Here is a 27,685-nt window from a genome sequence, read left to right on the forward strand (position 1 = left end):
AGTGCAGATGTGGTAGCCCTGCAAGAGGATTTGAATAAGCTAGATAGATGGGCAAATGAATGGGGGTTTCGGTTTAATGCAGCAAAATGTAAGGTCTTGAGGTTTGGGACACATCGAAGGGATGCTGCATACTCTATGGGAGGAGTTAAACTGCAGGAAGTAGGAGAGACATGAGATCTGGGTTTGATGAGTGATAGAAACCTGAAATTTAGGGGACATGTTGCAAAGGTAGTGAAGGTAACGTAGAGGATTGCTGCAATAATGAGAAGGACACTGACCTGCAGAGATAAAATGGTTATCATTCCGGTGTATAAGACTCTGATCAGACCACACTTAGACCATTGTTCTCTGATCTGGTCCCCAGGATTTGAAGGGGATAAATTAACTGTGGAAAGAGTACAAAGACGGATGACAAAGATGGTTACAGGACTGTACAATGTTATTTATGAGGATCGGCTGAGGGGGTGTGGACTGCAGAGTTTGGTGGATAGAAGAAGGAAGGGTGATATGATTGAGACTTTTAAACTGTTGAGAGGTGGTTACAGGGTTGACAATGGGGAATTCTTTCGCTTGTTTGAACAGCGGGAAAGAGTCATGACAAGGGGGCCATCCCTGGAAGTTATGAAAGGAAACTGTGGAAAGAGGATGAGGAGTGGTTTCTTTGCATGGAGGGTGGTTGAACCATGGAATGCATTGCCTGATGGAGTGGTGAGAGCGAGAACTGTCAATGCATTTAAGGAGTAGTATGATAGACTTTGTGTTTACTAGGCGGGATCTCCCTCGATGAGTCTTGATAGACTTGTGTTTCTTAGAAAGGACCTCCCACGATGAGTCTTTTTGACTCCATTGAGGCCTGAATAATAATAATAAAGTTGCCTCATTCCTGATGATACTTCAGGTGGAAACTTTGTTTGCTTATACTTTGATAAAGGATTAAACTAAATTTATCACTAGCCTGATGTCTAACTCCTTACTGCTTCACCTTAGGCAATATGGCTCCATGCACATCCTGTTAAATGTTTTTGCAAAGTTATTTTTATATTCCTTCTGCAGAGCAGTATCATTTTATTGTAGAAAGTGTGTAAATTGCTAAGATAAGATCTCCACTTTACAGAGCCATGCTGTTCCACGAACAGTATCATATTCCTATTTACTCATTTTTGAATACTGTCCTTAAATAACTTTTGTTGATCACCACTCTTGAGATACTTATTGATCCAAAATTTGAAACCTCATTCTGGGAAGTTTAATATCTATAACACCTCAAATTCATTTAATTCTGTTCTTGTCTCAATCCCTGTCACTGCATTTTATCTACTTAATTGATACACACTTGCATAGTAATCACTCAGTAAATCAACTATTTTTGTCATCTTTTGTCACTTCCTTACATTTAGCATTTGTTGGAGTTATACTTCCATAGTCATTCTTCCTGTTGCTTGCTGCATACTAAAAGAACCCTTTGTGATTTCCTTTAGCCTTAGATAAATTTATCTTATAATCTTCTTTCCTCACTATATAGGTTACCCTTCTTGCCTGTGGTTTGTATTGCTTATGAACCTGTTGATCACCTTTCTCTTTATATACCTCTCTATCTTCCTTTACAACTTCTGTTTATGACTACTCACCAATTTAACTTCCACCTGATTTATCCTCCTAACTCCTAGGTATACAATCTGATACTGCTTTGTGTAATCACATCTCATCCATTTCATACTTCATAGTTCTACAGTCTAGTCATCCCCACATCAGCACTGCTTGATCACTCTCTCCCCGGTCAGAAGCAAAGTAATAGTTAGTAATAGTTGGTTAGACAATTCTCTGCTGCTATCACCAGATCCCATACTCTTCCTAATATCATCATCTTTAATAGGATTCTGGCTTTAATGCTACCTGTTCAGGCCCCAAGTTTTCTCAGAAATCTCATATCCTTGGTCTCTAATCATTGATGAAGTGATCACTCAGTAAACGTGCTTTATTTCTAAATAGTCTTATCCTTGAATTCTTGAGATACCCTTGAAAACTCTCTCCATAACTTAAAACTGGTTTGAATACTGTCTTGTATATTACTAATTTGGCTGATTTCTCTTTGCCTATTCTGTTGTCAAGTTCCAAATTTAATTTGCCATTTTCACTAAAAACTATGCCTAAATAATCAATCTATTTAATTGTTCTATAAGTTCTCCATTGAGAATGCAGCTGAAGTTTTCTACATTTCTGTCTTTTTGCTGCTGATTGTCACGCCATATTTGTTACAGCTGTTATATAATTTAGCTGGAGAGGGAATCCTTCATCAACATAAAGCAAAGAGCTAAGTTTAATATCTCCAATCTTGATATCAGGTTTAATTCTACTTTCTTGCATAATGCGACCATATAGATCAGGGTTGTCCAAAGCACTGCCTGTGGGCCGCATGCAACCCGTGGTGTGATTTTGTGTGGCCTGCCTGTGGGTTTTGATTTTCATGAGCAAAAAAAATAAAATAACAATTTGAATCAAATGCGCATTAGATATTTTAATTCTATGACTAATCGATAATCTCGATGTTGATAATTTTATTTGGTGTTTTTACATCACTATATACCCAAGTGTTTTTCAAATATTAGATGTGTCAGAGTTCTTACACTATTTTGTTCCAACGTGCATGTGCTGGGCATTCATGGTGCAATTAGTGTTGTTCATTTGTTCAGCTTTTGAGGTTGTGTCGCTGCTCCTCACCAAATTACTAGATACGCATTGTGATGCGGCCCTCAAATAAATTTTTTTTCTAATGCAGTCCTCAGATTACCTAAGGTTGGATAGCCCTGATATAGATGATGGATAAGAGTGGAGATAATGTGCATCATTGTCTTATGCCTGATTTTACATTAAAAATCTTACTGTATTTTATTCAATTCTAACTGCTGACTTACAACTTAAATATAAACTATGTATTGCTCTGTATAATTATCCGTTATTTACCCCATATAATTATAACATTTGGAAAAACTTCTGTGCACTCTTTGTTGTATGCCTCTTCCAGATCTACAAAACTTAAAAACAGATCCTTGTTATATTCCTATCATTTCTCAGCTATTTGTCATTAAGTGAAAAGCTGATCTTGACAATTTGGCCTGAAAATTATCTGGAATTCCACCTTCTGACCAGACCGTCTGAATTATGCAAGGAGTCATCACTGCAAAAGTTTTATATCTCCATATTTCAGTATTTCTGGTTGAATATCATCTAATCCAGCTTCCTTTCCAGATTTCAAGTTTTTGACATTTTTTTTTTTTTCACCTCAAATATTGATATATACTACTATTTGCATTCCTCTTGAATGTTTTATACTACTATTATGTCAATGTTTCATTTTGCAGTCTTTCAAAGTAATTATTCCAGACATACATCGTTTTGTTGTTATGTTCCATCGAGTCATTTTCGATTCCTGGTGATTCTATGAACATACATTCTCCATTCAGATCTGTCCCCTGGTCATATCTTTCAGAATTTCCAAGTGCATTTCAGTTGCTTCTTTAACTCCATCCACCCATCTAATTCTTGGTCTTCCTCTTCTTCTGCTTCCATCAACTTTAGCAAGCATCATCATCTTTTCCAGACTGTCATTTGCTCGCGTAATATGTCCGAAGTATGACAATTTTTGCTTGATGATCATAGCTTCAAGGGAGCAATCTGGCTTTATTCTGTCTATCTTTGATTTATTGGTTTGCTCTGCAGTCCATGGTATTCTTAGTAAGCATCTCCAAACCCATAATTCAAATGCATCTATCTTCCTTTTTTCATTCTTTCTCAGGGTCCAACTTTTACATCCATACAGTACCACAGGGAATACCATTGCTTTCACGATTCTGATTTTTGTTGCGAGGCTAATATCTTTGAAGATCTTGCTTAAATTTATCATTGCTTTATTTCCGAGTAATAATCTTCTTCTAACTTCTTCAGTACTATAACCATCTTTATCAATTCGGGATCCTAGGAGCACAAAATTGTTAACTGCTTCCATTTTCTCCCCATCTACTTCAAAATCATTAAGTTCACATGTTGCCATAACTTTTGTCTTTTTTAGGTTAAATTTAAGACCATATTTAGCACTTTCTTTAACTTTCATATTAAGTTCCTCCAAATCTTCTTTGCATTCTGCTAGCAAGGTAGCATCATCTGCATACCTCAAATTATTAATATTTCTTCCACCAATTTTAATTCCAGCTGAAGACTCCTCCAGCCCTGCCATTCTTAAAATGTATTCACTGTACAAGTTAAATAGGTACGGATATAAAATACATCCTTGTCGCACCCCTTTACCTATTGTGAAATACTCAGTTTCTCCAAGATCTGTTCGGATAGTAGCTTCTTGTTCATAATAAAGATTCCTCAGAAGGATAATGAAATGCTCTGGTACTCCCATTGTTCTTAACACATTCCACAGTTTCATATGATCTACAGAGTCAAAAGCCTTGCTATAGTCAAGGAAACAAAGGTAGACATTCTTTTGATATTCCTGTGCTCTTTCTGTTATCCATCTCACATTGGCGATTTGATCTCTTGTTCGTCTGCCTTTTTGAAATCCTGCCTGTTCATCTGGCATTTCTCTCTCTTCATGAATGGTTCCAGTCTTTTCTGAATGATCTTAAGTAAAACTTTACTTGTATGCGAAATCAGTGCTATAGTTCTGTAATTTTCGCACTCTCTTGCATTGCCTTTCTTCAATAAATGTATATAAACTGATTTTTCTGCCTTTTTGAAATCCTGTCTGTTCATTTGGCATTTCTCTCTTCATGAATGGTTCTAGTCTTTTCTGAATGATCTTAAGTAAGACTTTACTTGCATGAGAAATTTGCACTCTCTTGCATTGCCTTTCTTCAATAAAGGTATATAAACTGATTTTTTTTCCATTCCCTAGGCCATGTAGTTGTGATCCAAATTCACTGACATAGAGCTGTTAATATTTTAACTGCCTCTTCTCTCAGGGCTTTGAGCAGCTCAATAGGTTATTCCATCTCCTCCTGGTGCTTTCTTACTGGATTGCTGTTGCAGTGCCCACCTCACTTCACTCTCCAATGTTACTAGCTCCTCTGTGGAATCCTGCTCTTCAAATTTCTCAGTAATTTTGGAGTCCTTTCTGTAAAGGGTTTCTGTATACTCTTTCCATCTTTCTTTGGTGTCTGCAGCTTCTGTAAGATATCCTTTGTGTTTACTATTCAGTATTGTCACCTTGGCACTAAACTTCCCTGTTACTTCTATTATCTTTTTGAAAAGATCTCTTGTTTTTCCTTTCTTGTTTTGCTCTTCTATTTGTTGGCATTCCTAGTTAAAGTATTTTTCCTTGTCTCTTCTGGCTTGTTGAAACTGCATTCAAATGCCATACTACTTCCTGAAAATTTCCTGTGACCTTCATTTTCCTCCTTTCCTGAGCAGTTTTGATGGCATCTTCTGACAGCCATTTAAGAATATTCCAACAAACTGTTGGAATATTCTTCTTTGCTTCTGTTTTAATTATATCTTAAATCTCTTCCCATAGTTCATCTGGTTCTCTTTCACACAAATTGAGTGTGATGAATCTTTTCTGTATACTAATATTGTATTCAGCTAGTATGTTTCCAAGATCATATCTGATCGATATTTGTGTTGTTTTCAGTTTCCGTAATTTCACATGTATCATAGCCACTAATGACTCATGGTCTGTTCCACAGTCTGCACCTGGAAAAGTCTTGACAGACTGCAGTTCTCCATCTTCTTTGTCCAAGTATATAGTCAATTTAATTTCTGCATTGTCCATCAGGTGATATCCATATGTGCAATCTTCTTTTGTGCTGTTTAAAGCAGATGTTAGCAATAAACAAAGAATTCTCTGCACAAAACTTAACTAGTCCCTTCCCTGCAGTGTTACGAATACCTAAACCAAAATGACCTGTTATTCCTTGTTCCCAGTCTCTCTCTCTCTCCCACTTTTGCATTCCAATCTCCAAAAGTAGCCATAAATCTTGCTTTGGTGTTGCATCTATCACTTCTTGTAACTTGCCATAAAATTCTTCAATGTCTTCTTCTGGTGCCTCTGTAGTTGGTGCATAAACTTGAATGATGGTCATATTCATTGGATGTCCACTCACTCTGAAAGAAATGATTTTGTCACTCACTGGATTATAACCTAATACATACCTAGCCATATTTTTCCTGAGTAAGAAAGATACTCCATTTTTACAACTTGTTTCATGTCCTGAGTAATACACCATATAGTCCCCTGACTGAAAATGGCCTATTCCTGTCCATCGAAGTTCACTTATTCCCAATATATCCAGCTTCTTGCACTCCATTTCCATCTTTATTATTTCCAGCTTACCTTGGTTCATACTTCTAACATTCCAAGTTCTAATCCTGTGGTTTCTTGTGAAACAGGGAGCCTCCCTTTTCCAACCAGCAACATCCATGACCAAGCTTCCTTCTGGGTTTGACCTGTACACATCATAAAAACTAATTCTACTTATGGAAGTCCTCTGTTCTTCCCCAGTTGCATGTTAGATACCTTCAGGCCTGGGGGTGTGACCATCCAGCACCATATCGTACTTTCTCATTTTTGGCATGTTCATAGAATGTTCTTGGCATTCCAAATATTCCAGAGGGAATATTCCCTCTGGAAGGATGTGACTCTTTGCCATGCAGTATGGACATCTAGAATATCTTTATTTTCAGTTTCCATTTCATCTTTATCATTTTTGATTCCCTTTTTATTCTATTTCTCAGCTTTTTCAATAGCTTCTGAACATTTTACCATTTTCCTGATGTTATCTTCTGTATTCTTACCAAACTCTTCCAATGATATTGGTTTAACAACTTTTACTGATATATACTCAGCTTTCTTCGATTTTTCTCTGTATTCTTTTAGGGCATCTGCCAGATTATTTGTTAGGATCTTTCTGTTTGCTTTATTTTTTTCCAGGACCACTTTTTATCAATGTGATATTCATTTTTATCCTGTTATTTACTATCAACATTCTTTTCTCCGCAGGAACTTTTGCATATCTTTATGTTAGAAATGACTAGTTATGTTAGAAAGGGCAGAAATCTGCTAGATTTCTGCTCAGAATATTATTAGCATCATATTATTATGCTAAGTATGCTTACCATTATTATTATCATTGCCTTTTTCTCAAAATATTTCTATATACAGTGGGATTAATTTCTTATTATGCTGTTTAGATCCCCAACTAAGGACAGACATGAATAATTCTTCTACTTCTTCTTTGAAGAACCTTTTGTGGAACCATAGCCACAAATAAGTTTCATCGTTCATTTCCTCATTTTGAAGTTTTCCCACCTAATTCTACTTGAAATTGCCTCAGAATAAAGAAGATTATCTTCTTGTTTGGCATTGAATGCTATCACTATTCCTTTGTTTCCTTGATTATACTTATTGTTTAGTAAGATCTTCCTGTTTTTTTGTCTTCTTTGTCTCAGTGATGCCAGTTATGTCCACATAGTACTTTTCCCCATTCTTCTGCAAGTTCAATTTCCTTTCCATTAATACTCCTTATATTGATTTCCTATCTTCAATTCTTCTGATGTTGGGTTTTTTTCTTATTTTAGATGTTGAGTTTGAGTTTTCTCTCTTATGTCTACTTTCCTGCTGAACTACTTTTTCTGGTGAGAGTTCTTTAGCTATCATTAGCAGAACTGAATCCCTTTCTCAGTCCTGTTTTTCTCGATCCTTTCTGAAAATACAGTAACTTTACATTCTAACCATCCTGATGGTGCCCTCTAGCGGGCTAAGTAGGTGTTCTTGGCCGTTGGGCTGAAGGTCTGCAGATGTAGGCCTCCCAAATTTGGGGCAGTCGCATACAACCAAATTTGTTGAGGTTTGGAGAATTTCTTAGGGCTGAGGCTGATTCCATAAATATCGGAAAATATTTATTAAAGTTTAATTTAATTTATATCCTTAACTACGTTGTTCTATTCCTTAAGTGTTTTAATAATGCATAACCAACGTATAAGCCTGTCTACGAGAATCAACATCATCCACGGAGATACAATCGCACGGAAGGCCCGCCAATACGGTAAATTGAAATTGAAGCTGTCTAGACAATTAAATCATCTAGCGTTCCTGAAACGCTGCCGGGATAATAAAGTAAAATTTAAGCACCGGTTTGTGTCACAAAAAGCTCTTCGAATATATAACCGCGCTAGCTACGCGTTGCTACGCGAACAAATCACCGCCACGCGGTCGCTCTTAGCCCATTAACACTTTAACAAAGCTATTCGTGCCATCGAAGATGAGCTTTTGCGCACTTTGAACCACGAACTTTGGTCGATTTTACATGACGTCTCATGTACCGCTGCTGAAAAAGAATTTAAAAAAATACGAGGCCGACAGATGAAAAAGTTCGAAAAATTAAAAAAGAACTCTACCGTCTTTCCAAAACCTGCTACCAACACAGTAATCAACCTTTCTTCAGTCACCCTGAAGCCTGAAGCATTCAACGTGCTGTCACGTGGACACAACTTCGCTATTGCTCCCAATAAAATACCTAGTGAGGATATTATGATCCAGTTCGAGCGCAGAATCTGCCACCTTCCACATCAAGTCGCCAACAGTGTAAGACTGGATGTAGCCTGTGTCCTTTCCAAAGCAAGACCACCAAAAACCAACATATCAAACAAGGAATATAAAGCTCTACAGGAAATGAAGAATAATAAAGAATTAGTTATCAACAAAGCGGATAAGGGAAATGCAACTGTAGTACTTAACCAAAAGGACTACACAGGTAAGCTGAATGCTCTTCTATTAGATCGGGCCACTTACCTCCCTATCAATTACAATCCCACCAACTCTCAAATTAGAAAACTTCACAGGCTCCTTAAGAGAGTCACTTCTTGGCCTGTAGAAGTTACCAACAGATTAAAGCCGTTTAACTCTATACCCCCCCCCCCGTATTTACGGACTCCCAAAAATACACAAAGAAAATGTGCCATTATGTCCCATAGTGGATGGCATTGATTCCCCCACATACAAATTAGCTAAACATTTGGCCAAAGAGCTCACACACTATAGTGGCAACACACCATCACACATAAAAAACTCAGCCCATTTCAAAGCCAGCATAGAAAACCTTACACTCCAACATACTGACATAATGGTCAGCTTTGATGTGTCCTCTTTATTTACAAATGTCCCACTCAAGGAAACTTTAGAGCTAATCCAAGCTAAATTTTCTCCCGATATCTCAGCCTTATTTCAGTTCACAATGAACTCAGGCTATTTCGTTTGGCAGGGAAAATTCTACAAACAAATAGAGGAGACAGCCATGGGTTCACCACTCTCCCCACCCTTGGCCAATTTCTTTATGGAGACCTTTGAAGAAAAAGCCTTAGCCTCTGCCCCACAAAAACCAACCATATGGCTTCGCTACGTTGATGATGTGTTCGCTATTTGGCCACATGGCTCTGAAACACTTCTCTCCTTCTTAACACACTTAAACAACCAACACCCCAGAATCAAATTCACTCTGGAAAAAGAGGAAAACAACAGCCTCCCTTTCCTAGACACACTAGTCACCCGCCAGCCTAATGGATCCTTGGTTTTCTCAGTTTACAGAAAACCCACCCATACAGGCAGATACATTCACCAACAATCCCCTCCCCCCCTCACAACAATATGGAGTAGTGAAAACACTATACAACAGGGCTAAATTAATCTGTTCAAACGACTTGGCCCTAAACACTGAACTAAATCACATCCTCAACACTTTCTCAGCCAATGGCTACCCCCCCAAAAAAATCCAAAAAATATTAGAACCTACAAACCACAGACCCCACCTCCCACAACAAAGATTACTCTAAATCCATCACCATTCCCTACATCTGAGGCACCTCGGAAAAGATTACCAAAATCTTAAAAAAACATGACCTGACCTCCTGTTACAAACCTTACAGAAAATTGGCATCCCTTATCAGCTCCACTAAAGACCAACCACTTCCCCTAGACCTACCTGGTGTTTACCAGGTCCCTTGCAGTTGTAAACTGTCTTACTTTGGCCAAACAGGCAGGACAGCGAATATCAGAATTTCGGAACATAAGGACTACATCCGTTTTCACAAATACAGTCATTCTGGGCTTGCAGACCATGCTCTGGATACACGCCACAGAATACGGTGGAAGAAAGCTACAGTGATACACCGTAGCAAATACAAATTTGAAAGACTCTTTATGGAATCAGCCTCAGCCCTAAGAAATTCTCCAAACCTCAACAAATTTGGGAGGCCTACATCTGCAGACCTTCAGCCCAACGGCCAAGAACACCTACTTAGCCCGCTAGAGGGCACCATCAGGACTGTTAGGAGAACAATAGCTTCATCTCTTCATTCCCAGTTTCTGTGTTGTAGTGTCTACGTGTACGTAATTTTTTTGTAAGTTCCTTTAGAAAATGGCAACGTGACGTTGCCGAAATATTGGAAAATATTTATTAAAGTTTAATTTAATTTATATCCTTAACTACGTTGTTCTATTCCTTAAGTGTTTTAATAATGCATAACCAACGTATAAGCCTGTCTACGAGAATTTACATTCTAACCCTGTAACAATATCTTCCTCTGTTTAACCAAGTCTCACTAATGTCTATAATTTTTGGCCATTTCATCTTAATCAATGCCAGAAACTTCTCACCCCATATCACCTATACTTATGTCATTAGTATATATGCAATACAGTATCCCCTTGGACCCACAGATACCACTGAATCTTTTAATGAGTGTTTCATTCAAATCTTTCTCAATCTCACACTTGCTCACCTCAAGGGAGCCTGCTTCCCACTCTCCCTCCTAATAGCTTAAGTTTCCCAGATTTTGCATATCCCTAATCTCACTGAACCTAGCTTTCTCTAGACACCTAACTCTAAATCCATTCAGATGCAACATACATCAGGCTTCTACTAGTTCTTCAGTCCATTGTATTCACTCCAAATTCACTCCAAAAAATATATAAAGGCTTTATATATTTTTCTACACAACCTATGCATTGATAGATAGATGATTTGGGCAAGATGATGCTGACAAGATTGATTCTCTCTCTCTCTCTCTCTCTCTCTCTCTCTCTCTTCTCTTTCATATGCCCTCACATTTTATATATTTTGGCATTTAAATAATCTATTCTGGCAAAATTGTTTACATTTTTACTTTCTCTCTCTGAAATCTGATGCCTTCGCTAATACTTTAATCTTTGCACCTAGAAATTAGGCTGTAGCCATTCGGTCATTAAACATACCCTCCCTGACAATCATACAATATTGTCTCCTCTATTTGACTTTTTCACTTGTTAAGTCTCTTTACTATTCCTTTTCATTTCTCCTTTTTTTTTACTCTTCTTTATCATACCACTTGCCAAATGCTTTATCCTATGAAAGACTCTGCATAAGTGTATTCATTCATTAAAGTCACCTTGTTATTCTGATCTTTCTTAATTTCTTTTTCTTCACTCATTGTTTCACTTATTTGCTACACAACACTTGCCAAATGCTTTGTCCTATGAATGATAATAATAATGCATCACCCATTATCCAAGTGTAAGCAAACAAAGTTTGCACCAGAAGTATCTTTCAGGACTGGGGCAACTCGTGGCAAAGGTGGTATAACTTCTCATCACCTTAGTATCCCATAATGCAAAGCACATCTCCTTGCGGACATGTATATAATGCTATGCATTAAGGAAAGAGTCACTACCCAGACCATTTTCGAACTTTATTGAGGTTTCATCAGTGGGAGCCAGACCCCAGAGGTGGTGATAGTATTGTGGAAGTAATGGAGAAGTCATATTTTTCTATATGAGTTAACAAAAGGTGTCGCACCTTATTATTAAAATACTCTGGATTAGAGATAGTTGTTGAAAGTTTTCACTTGATTATATTATAAATTAAAGAATAATGCATCACATTATAGGCCAATCTGTGTGTTAAGTATTGCGGTTATAGTCTCTCCACATCCAGAATTGGGTTGACAACAATTATCATTGATGGACAGCACAGATTTGCTATAGGGAGGTGATGGATGCACAGTATTATTATTATTATTGTACATCACAGGGTTACAAACTATGCACACAATATCATACCTCTCCTTAAAACCATTTAACAGACAAAGCACTCACAACTGCTCTGGCAACCCATTCCACTCTTTCACAACTTTCCAGGAAAAAAACTCTAATGCTCACACTTATACTAACAACACCTTTATTCAACTTCCAGTGATGACCTCTTGTTCTGGCCCTCTCTAGCCAAGTGCTGAAACATTTCCCCTGTATCAATTCTATAAAATCCTTTAAGCAACATAAATGTTTCTATCATGTCCCCTCGTTTCCTTCTGTCCACCAACTTCTACAATCCACACAACATCAATCTAGCCTCATAAGGGAACATTCCACAGACACCACTCATCATCTTTTTTTGCTCGTCTCTGAATCTTCTTCACTACTTCCTCATTCCCAAAAAACCCAAGAGACCAGACCTGAGCACATCCAGTTGTGGATGTATGATGGTCTTATAAAGAGGTGGCCAAGTAATCTTATGTGCTGTCTTAGCAATATATCCTTTAAACTTTAACTCTCTCTGTTTAACACCATCCCTAAATCTCTAGCTTCATCTGTTTCCTGGAGTACATTTCCATCAGATGTGGTACATAGCTTGTAAACTATTTATGCCAAAATGCATAACTTTATATTTCTCCACATTGAACCGAAACTCATTATCTTTTGCCCATACCGACACCCTATTTAAATGGTCCTGCATGCTCTCCACATCGCATTGATTAATTATTACTCTACTTAATTTCACATCATCAGCAAACAACTGAATATTTCCTTTCAGGTTATTTCCTATATCATTTATGTACAAATTAAACAGATATTGTCCCAGCACTGAACGTTATGGCACACCACTAGTCACCTTTTTTTTTTACCTTAATTCCTCAAGTTATTTCCTATATCATTTATGTACAAATTAAACAGCAGTTGTACTAATTGCTGTTTAATTGTACACCAGCACACCACTGGTCACCTGTTTTTGCCTTGATTCTGCTTCAGATTATTTCATATATCATTTATGTAAAATTAAACAGCAATGGTCCCAGCACTGAACCTTATGGCACTCCACTAGTCACCTCTTTTTGCCTTGATTCTGCTTCAAGTTATTTCTTATGTCATTTATATACAAATTAAACAGCAATGATTCCAGCACGGAACCTTTAGGCACACCACTGGTCACCTGCTTTTGCCTTGATTCTGCTCCTCCATATACTGCTTTTTGATAAATTTAGTTTAATCCTTTATCCAAGTGTGAGCAAACAAAGTTTGCGCCTGAAAGTATCTTCAGGACTGCGGTAAGGTGGTACAACGCCAGGACACTCCTTGCAAAGGTGGAGCAAGCTACCAACACTCCTATCTCAGTATCTCCCACAATGCAAAACACATCTCCTTGTGGATATGTCTAATGTTATGCATTAAGGGAAGGGCCACAACCCAGACTAGTTTCGACCTTTATTGAGGTCTCTTCAGTGGGAGCCAGGCCCAAGTGCAGATACCAGGCAGAAGCATTAGCAGGTCATCTCTACCTATAGGAGTTGCCAAATGGTGTGCCACCCTTTTTTAATAAATTACTCTGGATTTAGAGAAAGATGTTGAAAGTAGATATGTAGAGAGAAGGTAGAGATGACCTGCTAATGCTTCTGCCTGGTATCTCCACTTGGGCCTGGCTCCCACTGAAGAGACCTCAATAAAGGTCGAAACTAGTCTGGGTTGTGGCCCTTCCCTTAATGCATAACATTAGACATATCCGCAAGGAGATACTGAGATAGGAGTGTTGGTAGCTTGCTCCACCTTTGCAAGGAGTGCTCTGGTGTTGTACCACCTTACCCCAATCCTGAAGATACTTGCAGGCACAAACTTTGTTTGCTCACACTTGGATAAAGGATTAAACTAAATTTATTATACTCTAACCAAGTGAAAAATAAACTTTCAACTGCTTTTTGATATCTGTCCTGCCACCACCTTCTCATCCACATAACCAGTTCATATCCATCTGAATTTATCTAATTTACATAGCTAAGTTTCACTGAGTATTCTGTCAAATGCCTTCGTGAAATCCAGCAGAATCATAATCACCTGCCTTGTAGCCATTTCCTTTATCTCCAACTCAGCTGTTACTCTATTATAAAAAGTTAGTAAATTATTAAGGCATTACCTATCCTTCACAAAGAATTTTTTTTACCAGTTTTTCTAGTTCTTTAACCACTTCTCCTGAGATACCAATTGCTGTATAATTTGCTACTGCAATCGTAGAGCCTCTCTTATGCAAGGGAATTATTTTGCCCTCATTCCATTCTCTTGGAACTCTACCAGAGCTGAGACTTAAATTAAAAAGCCTGCTCAGAGGCATTACAAATTCTTGCAAAACCCACACTGATATTCCATCTAATTTACAGCAGTATTTACATTGAGATTCTACAATATCCTAAGAAGCTTCAATTCATCCACCTCTGTTCTCACATCAGTGTCTGTCACATATGTTACAGCAGTAACTCAACTATTTTACCCGCTTCTGTCACCTTGTGACCATTATCACTCATTAATGTTAATCTTCTATAGTCATTATTCCTCTTACTTACCATGTAATGAAAGAACTCTTTGGGATTTCATTTGGCCTGCTCGGTGAGATTCATCTTGTAATCTGATTCTGCCTTCCTAGCCATGCTGATCACCTTTCTTGCATTGAGACTTGTACTGTTCATGAGTTTGCTGGCTTTTCTTCTTATATACCCTCCATAGCATTTTCTTCTTCTGCAGCTCATGCTTAGTGATATTACTCATCCATCTAACTCCTACCTGATTAGCCCTCCATACATTACATATACAATTTAATATTTCTTCCTTTAGATGACTTAACTATCTCCCATGCACTATTAACATCCTTCTCTTGCAGTGTTTTAAGCTGTGGCACAAATTTAAGCTTGTTATGATCACCTGCCTTGTAGTTTCATGTGTACCCTTTCTTGACAGAATGTTCCTCATGTTTTACAATCTCTCAAGTCACTTTTTCTAATCAGAGGCAATGTGGCCACCTTGGTTATGGATAGCCTTTCTGATCTTATGACTAGGTGCAATACTCCCATACCTCTAGTCCCATCCATCACATGCTGCCTCAAGTAATTATCTCTCATTAAGTTTATAAATTCCATTTCCTTTCCACCTTGTGATGTTTCTTCCTTCCAGTCTATAACTTCATAGTTAAAGTCTCCCCATAATAATTAATTACTCGACCTGTACTCATTGTACTAATTTAGCAATGTATGTCTTCTAGATCATTTGTGGAAATCCCTGGCCTATAACAACAACCAGCTGTGTATTTTGTCTTGATTGCACATCAGATGGCTTCAAATTAACAGCTACCATCCTGCCTATCTCCTTTTTTTTGGCTGCAATTCATCTATTGTCATCAGCAGTACCTCTCCCCTCCATCCTGTGTTCTCTATCTTCCCTGAAAATACTAAACCCTCTTCACATTCTATCCCTGCAACTATGCTGTTAGCCAAGTCTTACTAATGCCTATAACTTTGAGTGAAGCTGCATTAACCAATGCAAAAACTCCTCTCTCTCTCTCTCTCTCTTGTTCATGATACTTCTGGCATTAGTATATAAAAACTGCAGCATCCTTTTAGGCCTCCACCCACCTTCACTTCCTGAATTTACTACCCTGTTCATTATTTTTGCTTGAGAGACTGGATTCCACACTAGGTAATTCTCACTCTCACTCTCCTCATGGGTACCTCTACACAAACTCTCCTGCTTCTACCGTAATTGCTTAAGTTTCCCTGAATTTGTGCTTCAGCATGCTCAGTGAACAAAGTGAACAAAGCTCTCTCTCTCTCTCTCTCTCTCTCTCTATATATATATATATAGACATCGAACACCAAAACTATTTAGGTGCAGTCCATCAGCATTATTCAAATCCTTCTTTCCATCAAACAGAGACCACATATCCACAAATCTTATAGCATTCCCTCTGCACAACCTACATATTGATTCGTTTGTTACCTATGCCCTCCTCAGTTCACCTATTTCATAGTGTGGCAGGAGACTTACAATCTTCACCTTTTCACTCTTGAGTTTTGTTTCTTCTAACAACTCATTTTCCTCTTCTCTTATAGAATACTTCTCTCAAATCGTTTGTGCCAACCAAGACAGTCATTTCTTTCACACCTTTTTTGCATCCAGATGGCATGACTAATATCATGAATTTTTGCACCAGGGGAACAATTTTATTACACTTTCATTGAGTCTCCATTGATAATTTTCTCCTTGACTTTTTTTTAATTATTGTTTGTTCACTTGGTCATTATTATTACTTCTGACCACCTGCTTCTTCCTCTTTTCAGTCCTGCTAATCTGTTGCCACTTCTACAATTTTTCAATTTTGTGCTTCGTTTGTGAAGGATAAGATTCAAGCATGCTATTTCTTTATTTATGTCTATTTCCTTCTCCTATATTTCTATGGCTGCAAGTTTTACATTAATTTTGACATTTTCAATCTTACTGTTAATACTGTCCACTCTGCTGACATTTGCTCCATTCTCATCACCTAATAGGCACTCACTTTGAAACATTTAATACACTCTCTTCTCCAGTTTTAATTTTCTTCCACATATCCCTTAATTTTTGTGATGTACATATCTTGCCCACACTGCACTGCACAAAATCCTGCAAATTCAAATCGCCCGACAACGGTGGTCTTTGCTCCCATTGTTCTACCATGCATTGGTGCCATACTGACCATATCGTATTTAAACAAAAATATACAAGTTTATTTACAAACTAAATAACTCAGTCACCCATTTATAACAAAAACTGCAATAAATTAACCTAATATTATCAACTAAAATATGAAAAAGTTACTTCAGGAGCGCTAATAACCATGCAACACCACTAACGGCAGATTTCTAGTATACTTAGACTTTGCAAAGACTTTTGATAGATTATCACATGATAAGTTGATAGTCAAACTAGAGTAGATGGAGTTGGATATGAGACTAGTGCATTGGATTGGAGATTGGGTATCTGATAGGTATCAGCAAGTTGTGTATGGGGGTGCAATATCTTGAAAGAGGAAAGTCACTAGTGGTGTGCCTTAAGGGTTTGTTTCAGGGCCATTGCTGTTTAACCTGTATGCTAATGATATTGGAGAAGAATTGAAGGGGGGGGGGGATATTCAGTTATTTGCAGATGATGCAAAGTTAGGAAACCTTATGAGAAGTAGAGCAGACATTGTGGCCTTACAAGAAGAATAAACTGAGTGAATGGGCTTGGGAGTGAGGATACCAATTCAATGTTGCAAAATTAAAGTATTAAAATTTGAAAAACAAAAATTGGATGTAGAATTAACTATTGGTGTGAATATATTATTAGAGGTGGAGGAAATAAGAGATCTTGGGATGGATAAGGATCAGAAATTTAGAGGAGACATTGCCAAAATTGTGAGGATAGCGCAACAAATTTTGGCAGTGAAGCTGAGGACACTGACTTCTACAAGTCTGTCATCAGCAATTAAATTGGCTCTATTTTTTGTCCCCCGCCCCCTCCTGCTAGAGCCTTGTGCACCTGTGCATAAGTATGGCCTTGCCTGCAATGTGTCTTTGACTCCATAAGGGTCTTGGGATAATAATAACAATAATTTCTTTCTTCTTTATAACACTTATTTTTACACCTTTTACTGCTACCCCCCCCCTTTTTTGATACACACACTCTTCTGACATCACATAATATTTCTGACACACACACACATGCTCATTATTTTCACCTATTAACCACATACTTTCTCTTTGGGTAGTGAATATATTGCATTTGCATACTCCACAAAGTTCCTCGGGGTGCTTAAGGGTCAAAGCTGTATAACTGAGAGGAGACCTCCACATAGCCTTTAAAGGAATGCCGACCAGGGCTTCTGACCTAATGTCCAATTCTCACCTTCTCGTGGTGCACCCTGTTGGGTATCTACTTTGATACTGAACGAACGAGGATGGGCTGGCAATTTGGGATTTAGCCGACCAAATTGTATTCTTATTGGTTAAACCAAAATAAAAAATGATGGTACAACATGACAAAATTTCATGCCGGCTGGGGCGTCGCCCGGTTAAACAAGGCCACCATTGTTTTCGCCAGGGAACCAGGGCGAACAGCGAAAAGTCAGCTACTGGAACAAATCTGAAAACAAACCCCAACTCAACATCACCAGAGTTAAAGATCAGTACTATCAACGTAAGAAGCCTGAATGGCAAAGAAATGGAGCTAGCTGAGGAATTAGATAAGTACCAGATCGACATAATAGGGGTGACTGAAACAAAAAAGACCAAAACTGGTGAGATCTTTCTGAGCAATAAATACAAAATGTTATATTCAGGCAATAGCAATCAAGGAAAAGAAGGAGTAGCCATAGTATTCAACACAAAATACGAGGCTAATCTTCTTGAATGGCAGTCAGTCTCAAGTAGAGTAATGTGGGCAAATATGAGAATGGGGAACTGGACAATGAGACTTATTTGTGCCTATGGTCCCACAGAAGGTTCTACTAAGGTAGAAGTGGAGGAATTTTTTGAGGCTTTAGAAAAAGCAACTGACACAATGAAAAAGGAAAAGTTGGTCCTTGTTGGGGATCTAAATAGTAGAGTAGGAAATGATTGTGAGACATACAAAAATATTTTGGGAAAATTTGGAGAAAAGAGCAAAGCTAATAATAATGGCAAATATCTGTTGGATTTCTGCTCAGGACATGGACTGGTTATTACTAACACCATGTTCCAACATAAAAATGTGCACAAATTCACATGGAGAGAAGAGGCTAGGAATAAGAAAAGTCTCATTGACTATGTTATTGTTGATAGTGATGTTTTCTCCCTGGTGCAGGACACCAGAGTGTACAGAGGATTTGAAATTGGAAGTGATCACTATTTAGTCTTGAGCAGGATAAAATTGAATTTCATATTGAAAAGAATAACATGTAAGAAAGTTTTAAAGCGAATAAAAGTTGAGCAGCTCTCAGATGTAAACTGTAGACTAAAATACAGAAATATTATTGAAAAGAAAATGAAAGAGTTTGAGAACAGGAATCAAACCTTGGAGATTCAGTGGCAAACTCTGAAGGAAACATTGATCGATTCTGCCAGAGAGGCATGTGGTGAGGTTGTGTGCAAAGATAAAAAAATCAGAATTCCCTGGTGGACACAGGAAGTTAAAGAGGCAGTGAAGGAAAAGAAGAAAGCATATCAAAAGTTCCTGTCAAATAAGTCAGCTTATGCTCTTAAAGAATACAGAGACAAATGGAAGAAAGCTAAACACTGCATAAAACTAGCTAAACAAAAGTCATGGGAGGACTTTGGCAAGAATATAGAAAATAAATATCAAGAAGGTGGCAAAATATTCTGGAGGTTGTTGAAGAAGCTTAGGAATGGAGGAAAGAGTGCTGTAAAAGGAATTAGAGATGATAAAGGTGAAATGAAAACAGGAGAAAAAGATATCCTTGAAGTATGGAGTAATTACTTTGAAAAACTGCTAAATGAAACAAGCAGTGATGACAGCACAGTGATAAAAAACACTGACCAGGCATGCAGTCAGGAATACATATCCATACTTGAAGTAGAAAAAGCCATCAAAGGCTTGAAATGTGGAAAGGCAGCAGGAGTAGATGATATTCGACCAGAAATGCTGAAGTATGGTGGTATAAGAGTCTTACAGTGGCTGCACTGCATAGTTCAGAAAGCCTGGATAGAGGGACGAATTCCCGATGATTGGAGTAGAGCTCTCATAGTACCCATATATAAAAAGGGAAATAAAACTGAATGTGAGAATTACAGAGGTATTTCCCTACTGAGTGTTCCTGGCAAGATCTATGCAAGTATACTTGAGAAACGGTTGAGAAGAATTGTGGAAGAAAAGCTTGGTGAAGAACAAGCTGGATTCAGGCCAAATAGAGGCTGTCAGGATCAGATCTTCACTTTACGACAAATAGTCGAGAAAGCATGGGAATATAACAAAGATCTGTATTTAAGTTTTGTCGATTTGGAAAAGGCATATGACAAGGTGCCAAGAGAGAAGCTATTCAATACGCTGCAGTCATATGGTGTCAATGGGGCATTATATCAAGCAATACTTAGTCTTTATTTGAGTTGTGAGTCAGCAGTTAGAATTGAAGGAAGTACAGGAAGATGGTTTAATGTTAAATCTGGTGTGAGACAAGGATGTACATTATCCCCTCTGTTATTCATTATCTATATGGATCACATTATGAAGGAATGTGGTATTAAACCTGATATCAAAATTGGAGATGTTAATGTCAGCTCTTTGCTTTATGCGGATGATGTTATACTTCTAAATAAATCTGCTACAAGTCTGCAAGATTCTCTGACTAAATTGAATAGCTGTTGTAATAGATATGGTATGAAGGTCAGCAATAAAAAGACAAAGACAATGAAAATAGGCAGAATCATTGAAAATGTCAACTGTGTTGTGAATGGAGAACCTGTAGAACAAGTAAAACATTTCAGCTACTTAGGCACAATTTTTACTGAAGATGGTAAACTAAATATAGAAATAGACAACAGAATCAGCAAAGCTGGTATCGTGGGAAGTCAATTGAATAAATTCATATGGAATAAGAAAGAAATTAGTCGGAACACTAAATTAGCTTTATACAAGACTGTGTTCAAACCAATTTTAACTTATGGATCTGAGAGCTGGGTCAGAAGTAAAACACTTGACCAAAGACTAGAGACCGCAGATATGAGAGTCCTGAGAAAGATTAGAGGCGTGAACAGATGGCATCAATGGCAATATCATATTAAAAATGAGGATATTATTAAAGAACTTGACATTGTCAGCATCCAGGAATGCGTTAGCAGAGCTAATCTCAGATGGTATGGTCACTTAAATAGAATGGGAGAGGAAAGATTAGCAAAACAAGTGTTCTCTGCCAGGTTGGCAGGAAAACGACCCAGAGGAAGACCAAGATATAGGTGGATTGATACGGTACAAAGTGCCTTAGACGATAGAAATATAAGATCTGATAATGTTGGAGTCTTGACAAGTAACAGACTGATTTGGAGGAAAATTGTAGATAGGAAGTTAGTAATGATGTAATTTTTTCATGTAGTACTGTCATATCCTGTACACCCCTTGAGGGTACATGGCAGGAATTTGATGATGATGATGATGATGATGACAAAGTTCCTCTCATTAAATTTGTGGAAGAAAGTTATGTCTTACTTACCTTTGACCTGGTTCATTTTGGAGCATTCATATATATACCATGATGATATATATATATATAATATATATACACTCATCAGACAATGCACAGTGACTTAATTGAATACTTTATAATAAACTTTAAAAAATTATATCACTAATTCAGAATGAATTTATTACTTTATAAATTTTATAACATCCTTCTGCAGATTCATGATATGCCAACCTTTCTCCATGCACTAATTGGCCAGTTATTAGTTTAAAGAAATCTTAATTATATTGAGTTATTATAGCTTCCTGTGTCTATCTTGAGGTGTACATTCCAAAATAATCTTGACTATATTGATGATTAATCAAAAAGAAAGAAAAAGGGGGAAAAATGCAATATTGCTTTATAAATATGCTTTATTATGTTTTACATTAAATATATTATCTGTATATTAAAGATATTATATTCTGTTAATGTTGAGCATAATAGTGTAGATAATTTTAACTTGTTTATTATTTGAAGGACATTCCAAGAGGTGGAAATGATGTTTGGGGCCAAAGTTGATTCTCTTCCAGAAGAAACTAAAGTTAAGGTAAAGGTATTTTAAAGTATTATGTGCTTTCTTTTCTTTTCAGCAGATTTTTGATGTGTACTAAATAGTGTTAGATGAATAGAGGTTTGTAATTCATGATGTTTCTAATACCTACACTTTCCAAATATATCAATATTTATAATAAAATATATACATTCAGTTATGACCACTTTCCTAATATCATGTTGAGTTGCTTTTCACATAGTCGATACATTCTCGTCTTGACATCCCATAGTTCTTGAATGAAAGAGTGCCATTATGTCTCATAGCATTCACTGGCCATTCATGAAGAGTGATGTCTTCCTTGAATCTGTATGTTAGTATTGGCCCAGTGACATGGCACATTATTGCTCTGGAAAAATCCATATTCATCTGGGAACAGGTGCAACATGAAAGAATGATCTAGAAGTTGCTCTTAGGCCATAATCACTTGTGTTGAGCAGTAAGTACCATGATTCATAATTGTATCATCAAGGGATTTAGGCTCATTAGCCTGTTCCAGTCTCATTCTTTTCTTTGGTCATCCCTGACTTTTATATCCTCCAACTGATGGTATCAGAGTATTTTTTGGGGTTGTCTCAGGATAGATTCATAATTGCAGAAAGAAAAATACTATACCATGATATCATTTCTGCTGGTCTAGAAAGTGGAAATAATGCATAAAAGGCCCATTTGCTTGTTGTTAAAAAAAAAATGTAATTGTCCATCCCTGTGGTATGACAGAACATTTTCTTCAACTCCTCTTTTGTCCATCCAGAATGCTGCTGCTTTCAACAATGACTTATGTCAAGGAGCGACCTTAGGTATCTGAAACTGGAATATTCTCTGCACTACCTACCTGTATTGTATTGTCACATCAACCTTCACAACAACTTTTGCTCATTATCCTCTATTAGTTGTTACATCTTCATTCACTAGGAATATCACACAGAATGGCAATCAACATGTGTACATAAATTGACAGCTGTATTTTTATTTATTCAGTTAAAAGTCTCCTAAATTTTCAAGTAGTTATAAAAAATACGGTAATCAGTTTTGAAAACTGTATAACCAGTTTTCAAAACTGATTATACAGTTTTTCAAAAACCTAAATATTTTAAAAAATTATTTTCAGATAGTTCTCTTTTTTTGGCTTCTCTTCAGCATGATAGTTAATAGGGAAATTCTTGATCTACATACAAGATATACCATTTTAGGTAAATTTGGAAAAAAAGAGCAAAGTTAATAATAATAATGGTCAGTATCTTCAGGATTCTTTTTAAACTATCATTACTATGTTCCAGCAATTCACATGGAAAGAACATGCAAAAAATAAGAAAAAGTCTTATTGAATATGTTATTGATAGTCATATCTTTGCACTAGTTCAGAATAATAAGAGAATACAAAGGATATGAAATAGAACGGGATCCCTTCTTTTAAAATCATTCACACCAGATGCACTGACTACTTCAATAGGCAAACTCTTCCATTCACTCATTGCTCTGTGTAAGAAAAATCTAGCTCTCATCCCTTTCTTAACAGCACACAAACTTAAATTTCATGGATACTCCCTTGTTCCTCTTCCCTACTTTCCATATAACAAAAAAAAAATTTCATCAGTCAATATCCTATGACATCCTTTACAAAGTTTGGAGACTTCTTATAAGCATAAATGCACTGGTTTATATTTTCTGAGGCTTCTTTAAATTTTATTATATAACAGTTATGATCAATATGTGTCATTTCTGTTATTTTCAGTTGCTTCTTCTTATAGTTGATTTTACTGATCAAAAGTCTACATATTCATCATTTAGAGACCTCTATCATATCACCCATCTTCTGTTTATATGCCTGTTGTCCACATACTCTCGGTCTGTCTTCATAATCTGTATTCTGCTATATTCCATAATCCTAATATCATCTTTGTAACTCTTCTTTGCAACCATTCCACAGTTACTTTAGTCCCTTGGAAACCAAGAGACCAAATCTGCTCAGTAGACTTCCATATCCTTACATGGCAATGTTCATTTCAGCATTACAATTATCCTCTGAGTTTTATTTGGAATTTCAAAGGGATATTCATGATCACTAGCCTCATCAGTTTCTCCGAGCATAATCCCACCAATATAATATGCTGCTGGAAATTACATCATGCCAAAATGCATAACTTTACACTTACTAACACAATTAACATCCATTATCGTTTGCTCACAGTTCTGGCTGATTCAAATCGTACTCCACACTGCAGTATATCAGTAGTACAAGGGACATCCAGAAAGTAAGTTCTGATGAGCTGTCAGAGAAACACAAATATACTTACAAAAAAAACTTTATTGAAAATTAAAGTAGACATATTTCACTACTTTTCTACATAATTTCCGTGATTATTCAGGCATATCATAACAGGGCACCAAGAGTTGTATACCTTGGTCATAGAAGGCTGCCGCCTGTGACACAAACCACGTATTGACTGCTTCTTTGACATCGTCATCTTGAAACCGCTGGCCACCAAGGAAAGATTTCAGATGTTTGAACAGGTGAAAGTCGCTTTGTGCGATGTCAGGACTATATGGTGGATGATGGAATTGTTCCCAGCCGAAGGTGGCGAGAAGTTGTTGTGTTACGCTGGCCGTGTGTGGGCAGGCATTATCATGAATCAAAACAATGCATTCCACGTCGTTTATTCTGGATTGCACAATGCAGTTTCTTAAGGGTTTGGCAGCACATACTCGCATTGATTGTGGGATCTTGACCCAAGAGGTCTACCAACAAAATTCCTTGTCTGTCCCAAAACACAGTGCACGTGATTTTCCGAGTGGAAGCCATTGTCTTCAATTTCATTTTGAATGGTGATGAGGTGTGCTTCCACTGCATGGACTGTTGTTTGGATTCAGGGGCTGCGTGCAGCACCCAAGTCTTGTCCCCGGTGACAAATCTGCTCAGGAAAGCATCGCCATCTTCATGGTAGCGTGTCAAGAATTCCAACCCTACCCCCCCCCCCCCCCCCAGCCGATTCACTTTGTGTTGTTCTGTAAGCAACTTTGGCACCCAGTGTGCACACAATCAGTTTCTCTGACACAATTTCATGAAGACATGAACGTGAAACTTCTGGAAATTGCAGCGAGAGTGACATCATAGTGAATCCCCTATTCTGTGGAATCTTATCTTCAACTGAACGCACCAAATCGTCAGTCACTAAAGATGGTCACCCGCTCCATTCGTCATCGTGCCGACCTGTCCTTCCTTCATTAAAAAGTCTTACCCATCTTTGTACCATTAAATCACTCATTGCATGTTCTCCATAAACCTCAATAATTTGCTGATGAATTTCAGCTGCTTTAACATTCTCGCATTCAAGAAATGGATAACTGACCTAATTTCACATGTGGCAGGCGATTCGATTTTTGTAGACATTATAAACACACACGAAGAAGCCTATGCACTGTGAGAATGTCTGAAAATGGCACCAACCCTTTGCTAAGGAATCAACAAACTCAGCACGTATGTGCACCATTGCGATCGCAGCGCTGCAGTGAAAATATTTAAAAATGGAACTTACTTTCTGGACATCCCTCATATAACAAACTAACCTCCAGTGTACACCACCATTTACTTTAAATCTGGCAGATTCCTTGCCCCCCCCCCCCACACACACACCACCTTTCTGATATTAGTAGTTGATATTCCAATTGAGTATCCTTCAGTTTATATATCAGCCTTTCATGAAGAGATTATATCATATGCCTTAACGAAATCCAACATTATCATAGTATATCTATTCCTGTTATCCAACTCAATGGTAACATTAATATAAATTTGCTCAAACATGACCTCCCTTTAGTAAACCTGTTGAAAGTATAGCTTTTCTGTCAATTCTTTCCTGTATGTAGATTCTTACTAACTTTTCTTAAATCTTCACAGCTACTCCACAGATATTGCTAGAGTTAGACATATCAGTTTTTGCACTACCCTACAATTGGACTATCACACATTCTTTCCATTTTTGGGGATCTTTCTTGAGCTGAGACTTATACAAACATTATATAAATGAGAATTATACAAACATATCAAAGGCATAGCCAGTTTGGCTAATCATTCCTTTGGTTCTACTTGCTGATATCCTATATGCCCATGTGGCCCATCTCTGTTCTCTTTATCCAGTGTAGTGGTAGCACTGCACCATGTTAACCACACCAGTTAATAGAGGTGCCATCTGCATTTAATAAAGCTGTTCTTCCACATTCTTTTACTTGCAGCATAAAAATTAAATTTTTCTGGGTTGCCTTTAGCCTGCACTTCCAATTTGTTTTCATACTCTTTTTCTTGCATACAATACTCATAACTTTTTTTGGCTTTCACTTTATAAATGTCATAACTCCTCTTATTCTCATGTTAATCCCCCTCCACATCATCTTCTTATGGATCTCTCTTACTTAATAAGATTTCACATCCATTTTACTCTCACCCTATTTGTTCCTCAAACTCTAGGGACATATCAGACATTATCTTACGCTACACCATTTAAACGTCTTTTTTTAAACCTTCCCCTGCACCCCTTTCCATGTGTAACCAATGTTATGAGGCCAAACATAATATTCTCTTGAGTTTTTCATCATTTCCAGCTTCATAGTTCAGCATGTAACTTGTCCTAATTGTAATATATGCTTAGCTACTTCTCGGGTCAGTATGGCATGGGCACTCGCCAGTTAGTGGCAAATCAGATATCCTTAACTAAAATTCCTTCTTATGCTGTATGGTGGGGAATACCATATATTTCATCTTGTACTGCTACAGACATGATGGTTCAGTTGCTTAAGAGGAACAGTGAAAAGCATCAATCACCAAATTACACTGAGAGGTAATAAATGGATAATCATTATGATGACTTAAATTATCCAAACACTGACTGGGTAGCAGGGTAAAAAAACTCATGGTAACAATGAAGGAGAATTCATTAAACTGCTATGAGACAACTTTTTCAAGAACCATCTGATCTACATTCTTACCAAGAGTTTTTTTCCCCCTGCTACCCAGTGAGTGTTTGGATAATTTTTTGACATATAAAGATAAGGAAGTCATTTTGCCTCTTTATAAGCCCTTGAGAGAATCACACCTGAATTATTCTGTGCAGATTTGGTCTCCCAGGTTCCAAGGGGATAAGGAAGTTGTGAAAAGGGTGCAAAGAAGAGTTACAAAGATTATATCCAGATTATGGGATTTAAATTATGAGATCAGATTGCGAGTATGTGAATTACAGACTCTGGTTGACAGGAGAAAGAGGGATGATATGATAGAGGTCCATAAACTTCTGAATGGGTGTTATAGGTTATCATCTGATGAAATTTTTCGTTATATGGAAGGTGGGGGCATCCATGAAAGAAAAAAGCACTAGGTTTTTTCTCCCAGAGCAGTGAGTGAGTGGAATAATTTGCCTTTAGGGGTAGTAAGTATGAATGAATTTAAGGGAAGGTATGATAGTTTGATTACCTTATGTATGGCCTCCCTCAATGAGTCCTCGACTCTCCGGAGGTCTCAGGTAATAACAGTAATAATAATATATTTCATTTTGTAGCCTCTGCTGGTTAGCCTCCACTTGACACCAGATACCCTCAAATCACTGCTATATGGGACATTATTACTACTATTGCTTTCAGGAATATCTGTCTTAACTGGGTTCATTTGATAAATAACATAAATCAGATTTACCTTATGTATATATTTTTATTTTTATAAAATGTTTGCCCTAGTATTAAGGGCATCTTCAGTATGATTTTTAAATTGAACAATAAGAATAGAAACTGGCATATTCAACAATGACACTCATAAATTGCATATGCATGATGTAGAGCATCAGGATCT

At 37.3% G+C, this 27,685-nt stretch overlaps 1 protein-coding gene across 1 annotated transcript in view; it reads left to right on the top strand.

Annotated features, from left to right (window-relative positions):
• The window catches only part of LOC150105771 (sister chromatid cohesion protein PDS5 homolog B-like), a 699,562-nt gene that overhangs the window by 487,335 nt on the left and 184,542 nt on the right, over positions 1 to 27,685 (top strand). The window contains exon 19 of the mRNA XM_090394553.1: positions 21,777 to 21,846. Within this exon, the coding sequence (XP_090250679.1) occupies positions 21,777 to 21,846 (70 nt within the window). The remainder of the gene's footprint in view (positions 1 to 21,776; positions 21,847 to 27,685) is intronic.

Source organism: Typopeltis vanoorti, chromosome 6, assembly GCF_054136105.1.
Source record: "Typopeltis vanoorti isolate ZY-2024b chromosome 6, IOZ_Tvanoo_1.0, whole genome shotgun sequence".
In the NCBI taxonomy this organism is placed as follows: Eukaryota; Metazoa; Arthropoda; class Arachnida; order Uropygi; family Thelyphonidae; genus Typopeltis; species Typopeltis vanoorti.